The 5418-nt window shown below is 44.8% G+C and overlaps 1 protein-coding gene across 1 annotated transcript; it reads right to left on the bottom strand.

Moving 5' to 3' along the window:
* Nucleotides 1-906, bottom strand: LOC102869201 (leucine-rich repeat-containing protein 30-like). The gene has a single exon (XM_006891410.1). The coding sequence runs from the start codon at nucleotides 904-906 to the stop codon at nucleotides 1-3; it is 906 nt and encodes a 301-aa protein (XP_006891472.1).
* Between the last annotated feature and the right edge of the window lie 4512 nt (nucleotides 907-5418).

Here is a 5418-nt window from a genome sequence, read left to right as displayed (position 1 = left end):
TCAAGTGTGCTTCTTGTCCTTCAAGTAGCTGAAGAGTATCTCCAGACCCCCTTCCACTAGCTCAGGCAGGGGCTTGGCTAAAGGGTTATAGGAAATGTGGAGCCCTTTGTCCATGGGATTCCAGGCAATCCTTGACAGCCTGCACAGCAGGTAGAGTTCGTCTGGGAGCGTCTGGATGTCATTGTTGTTCAAGTTCAGCAGCTCCAGGCTGCTGAGCAAACACAGAGACCTGGGGAAGCAATGGATGTTGTTATTCTCGGCAATGAAGATCTGCAGGCTTGCCAGGCACTGGATGCTCTCGGCGATGTTTTCCAGGCGATTGGAGCCCACGTGCAAGAAGTCCAGCTCCTTCAGGGAGAACACGCAGATGGGGATGTGAGCAAAGCAGTTGTTGCTGAGGTTCAGCTTCTTCAGGCAGGAGAGGTCAGCGAGGCTGGCGGGCAGCTGGGACAGGCAGTTGTGTGACAAGCTCAGCACCTCCAGACTCTTGCAGGCACTCAGCTCGGCCGGCACCTCCCTCAGGCAGTTCATATTGACAAACAGCACCTTCATGCTCTGGAGGAGGCTCAGCTCCCTGGGCAGGCTCTGCAGGCGGTTCCCACACAGGTTCAGGACCACAATCCGCGTCAGCCTGCCCACCTCTGAAGGAAGAACCCTCAGCTGGTTGTGGGACAGGTTGAGCTTCTGCACCTCAGACAGGCCCCACAGGAAGTCTGGGACATCGGTCATCCCCTTTGTGACCAGGCTGAAGCTGACGTGGCACATGCCCCGCTTCAGCAGGGACCTTGGGTCTCGCCCGGAGAGAAGGGCATCGTCCCACCGGGAGAACTTCTGCCTCCTCCTCAGTAACAGCATCCCCCTGAGGTCCTTGTCTTTGGTGTCTGAGCTTGACTGCTTGGCCCCCATTGTCCTCACCCCCAACAGCTAAAGATAGATTGTCGCGGGCAGGACCTGTGTACGCGGAGTGGAGGAAGAGGTGAGGAGGGCCCAAGCTGGAGAATACTCACAGAAGTCACCTGGGGCCTGCAGGTGTCCAAAAGGGGCCCTGCTCCGCAGTAGCTCAGTCCACCGTGGATGGAGGCAGCTTCTCTCTGGGCAGCAGCTGTAATGGTATACTAGTTCCTGATCCTGCTCCCTCCAGTGCCACAGGCAGCTGTCACTGTCAGTCTGCCTGAGTTTATTGACCTGGGACTTGTAAACAGGCCACAGGGAGCCCACAAAGACAGTGTGCTCTCCTGGTCACACAGTCTAGCAGGGAGATATACAAGTCATTTTCCAAAGAGGAACAAAGTAGAAAATGAAGGTGGGTAGGACCTGGGCCAACCCGCCTGTGCTTGGCCCCTCTGGAGTGTAGCAGGTCTAAATACCAGAGTTAGGTTTCCACAGTTCATGCTCCAGGACTACATCACACATTTTTGTTTCAGACTTTGACGAATTTCACAAGTGTGAAAAACTAACAAAGGCATCCTGGACTCTGGTAGCCTTTGGCCTCTGGGTTCTATGCTGGGGGGACCTGGGAGACCCTGCAGACAGAGAGGAGTGAAGGAAAGGAGTAAGGTCCTCAGTCCCATCCATCCAGAGCACCTCTGCTTTGCCTACTTAACAGAGGGCCTTCCAAGGTCAGGAGAGGGACATGTGGCTTTGTAAAATGAGCAGTGTTTCCCAGTGGTGGGAAGCAGGAATCCTTAGGGGCTGGTTAACTTACACCCTAAGTTGCAATGCTAGTTATTGGGGAGGATGCAGACATATTTGCGGATGTGGAAAGCCCTTAAAACAGGTGCTGGTTAAGGGGACAGGAGACATCAAGGTTGGGATTCTTGGAGAAGTGCACCTTAGAGAGGGCTGATTCCTTAAAGAACAGTGTGGTTGGTACAGGTGGCCTAGCATTATGCAGCCCTGGCACTCAGGTGTTCTAGAGACATGACGGTTCGTGGGACTCAGACCTCACTAGATCAGGAGTTGCAGCTCCAACAAGATTGGAAATCTGCTGGTTCATCTCCATCAGGTGAGGCCCAAAGATCTGGTGGAGAAGCAGCAGTCCTTGTAAAACACTGGAGGCTGCATCTCCCTCCATTTGCCATTTGAAAGGGCTCTGACACATTCCCACAGAGTAAGTCTTTGGAAGTCTTGGTCAAAGCTGGGACTTTAGACTTTCTCTTTACTGACCACTTGCACCTTCAAGCTGTTAATTGGAAAAATAAAATAGTAAGGTTAAAAATAACAAAGTTAAGTTTTTGGAGGAGATAAAATAGGCAAATTTTCATACGACGTATGTTATTTTTTTAAAAATTACTCATTTAACCTTTAACTGGTTAAATCTTTTTAAAAAGAAAGTTGGCTAACCTTTTTCAATCTATGAGCATGAGAAGTTGTGTCAGAAGAGGAGGAAGACAAAGAAGATGAGGAGGATGAGGAAGTGTCAGAGGACCTGAAATGAGGGGGTGGCAGTAACTTGGGTAGTTTGAGCAAGAATCTACGGCTCCTATAAATCCTATAGATTTGGTATATACTGTTGTCTTCCCGCATGGTGTAGGGATCACTGAGCAACTTCCTTCCATGTGCTGTCCGCTCTGACCCTTCCTCCATTCTGTCCACCCAAAAATATTTTTCTTAAGCCTACTACTTTGTACCTGTCAATATGCCTGGAAGGCTAAAATTCTGTCTTCATTTCCTTTTTGGACCTTTTAATTTGCTTCAATCAGAACTACGATTGCTTCACATTAACAACATTGGTTCAAATCCATGGTGTGTCTACAAGTACTACAAGCATGCATTATTGTTTCCATTGCTGTCTATGTTTTTATACTCTTTTTATTATTTTAGCTACACTGTTATTGCACTTACTATTTGTGATTCCATATTAATAACTTTTTGAGAATAAAGTATTAATTAAAGGAAAAGGAAAAAAGAAAAAAGGAGAGAGAAATAGGGTTTTAAAAGAGCTGCTATGTTTATTATTAATACTAATCATTGTGTTACTTGTGATATAGTTATACATTACTTAAATGTGGTATTTCTCAAGTTATGTTAGTTGTTGTTATGTACTGTTGAGTTTACTACAATTCATAGCCACCCTATGTACAATAGCTCGGAACTCTGCCCTATCTTGACACCATCTCGTTGTCTCTGACAGACCTACCATTTCTCCAGTCACTGAGTCAATTCATCTCATCCTGGGTCTTCCTCTCTTGCACTGTTCCTCCACCCTTTAAAGCATGATGTCCTTCACCAAGGAATGTTCCCTTTTGGCCACATGACCAAAGTATGTGAAATGGAGCCTCAAAATTCTTAATTCCAGGGAGCAGTTTAGTTTCACCCTTTTCAGTACTGAAAAATTTGTCCTCTTGGCAGGCCCAGTAAGTTCAACTCTCTTCTCCAGCACTACTACTCAAAGGCATTGTTCCCTCTATCATTCTTAGTCATTGTTCAGCTCACTGACACATAGTTGCTAAACCATGGCTTATATAAGGCACACCTCAGTCTCAAGACTGACATTGTTGCTCTTCAGTACTCTAGAGAGTTCCCTGACAGCACACTTTGAATACAAATAGCAAAATTGTTTCGGCCAATCATTCTATATTTAATTACCACAATATTAGTTACATTATTAGTAAGAGAAGAACCTTTTCTAGCACTTGCCTGAGCAAGGCAGAGGCAAAGCTGGCCTATGAGAGAGACCAAAGACCCAGGACACAGAAACTGAAGAGACAAGAACAGGAAGCAGAATTACCTCAGTCTCAAAAATATATAGCCATGAGTTTTAGCATTTCTAAGTGCTAGGACACACATTCTTGGGTTTCAATGATTAAATGCCTGTGGATTGACTTGTGTTCTCTACAAACAATTGTCACTTTGGCTGGGCATCGGTGTTTCATTAAGTCATGTAATAGTGTGAACCTCAACTAAGATGTGATCAGGCCTGATCTAATTTGAAGAGCTTAGGATAGATGCAGCACCCTTAACTATGTCACAGCTCAATGGAATGTAAGGGGAGTATCCCTGCAAAGTCTTATGTCACATTTTATATTTCAAGAAGTTAAAGGATAGAAAAATGAACAGAGATGAGAAAGAACTGCCATCATCAATAAAAAGAAGCAAACCATGTCCTTTGGACCCAGGGTCCCTCTTCTGTGAACATGCTGGAACAGGGAGTCAATTTGAGAGATCTTTCCTTCACAACAAAAATTCTGAAATAGACTTGTAAAGTATGAGGGAATAGAATTTCTGTTTGTAAAGGCAATCTACTTGTGGCATTTCTGCTGTAGCAGCACTAGATAACTAAAACAGTACAAAATATAAATATTTAAACCAGCCATAGGGGAGTAGAAATTGGTGCACTAAAAGTGTTCTCTACACTTCTATAAATTCCAACTGATTGATGTTCCAACATATTAAAATTATAAATGAATATTTACTTTGTTGTGATTATTGTTGTTAAGTACTGTCCAGTTGAGTATGACTTATAGTGACCCTATGAACAAAAGATATGCACCCTCTTCTATCCTGTGCCATCCTCACACTTCCTGAAACACAAGAGCCCATTGCAGCAGTCACCACGTCAATACACCTGGCTGAGGATCTCTGTCTCCTTCACCAACCCTCTACCCTTCCCCAAATCATGTCCCTCTCCAAGGAATAGCATCTTCTAGCAACATACCCAAAGTATATGAGGTGAAGTCTTATCATTCATGATGCCAAAGGGCACTCTGATTGCTCTCTCTCCAAGACATATCTGTTTGTCCTCTTGGCTATGCATAGAGCAGAACAATTATGGCCTAAATCCTCAGGGCACCTTAGTCCTCAAACTGATATCATTATTCCTCAATAATTTGGAGATGTCCCTTAACTGGATATTTTCCCAGTGTAATTTGTCTCCTTATTTCCTGACCGCTCATACCAAGGTGTTAATTCTGGATCCAAGCAAGATGAAGCTGTTGACAATTTCAGTCTCTTTTCTATCCATCATGATGTTCGCTACTGGTCCAGTGGTAAGAATCTTTGTTTTTCTTCACACTGAAATGCAATCCATACTGATGGTTGCATTCCTTGATCTTCTGCAGCAAGTGCTTCAAGTCCTCCTCACTTTGAGCAAGCAAGGTTGTGTCATCTGCATAAGGCAGCTTATTGTTGAGTCTCCCTCCAATCCTGATGTCACACTCCTCTTAATAGACCCCAGCTTCTTGAATAATTTGATCAACATACAGATTGAATAGGTATGGAGAGAGAATGCAACCCTGACACATTCCCTTCTCTATTTAAACCATGCAGTGTTACTTTATTGTGTTGTTGTTGTTGTTACGTGCTGCCTTGTCAAGCATGATTCATAGCAACACTATGAATGGACACTTTTCTGTCCTGCGCCATCCTCACTCTGCCTGGCACACAAGAGCCCATTACAGCAGTCATCATGTCAGTCCA

This window comes from Elephantulus edwardii, unplaced genomic scaffold (genome assembly GCF_000299155.1).
Source record: "Elephantulus edwardii isolate Elephantulus edwardi_28Jun2011 unplaced genomic scaffold, EleEdw1.0 scaffold00097, whole genome shotgun sequence".
In the NCBI taxonomy this organism is placed as follows: domain Eukaryota; kingdom Metazoa; phylum Chordata; class Mammalia; order Macroscelidea; family Macroscelididae; genus Elephantulus; species Elephantulus edwardii.
This window is presented reverse-complemented; position numbering and strand designations above follow the sequence as displayed.

What these genes read in the sequence shown, in the direction of transcription:
- LOC102869201 (XM_006891410.1), bottom strand. Translation starts at nt 906, where the DNA reads ATGGGGGCCAAGCAGTCAAGCTCAGACACCAAAGACAAGGACCTCAGG.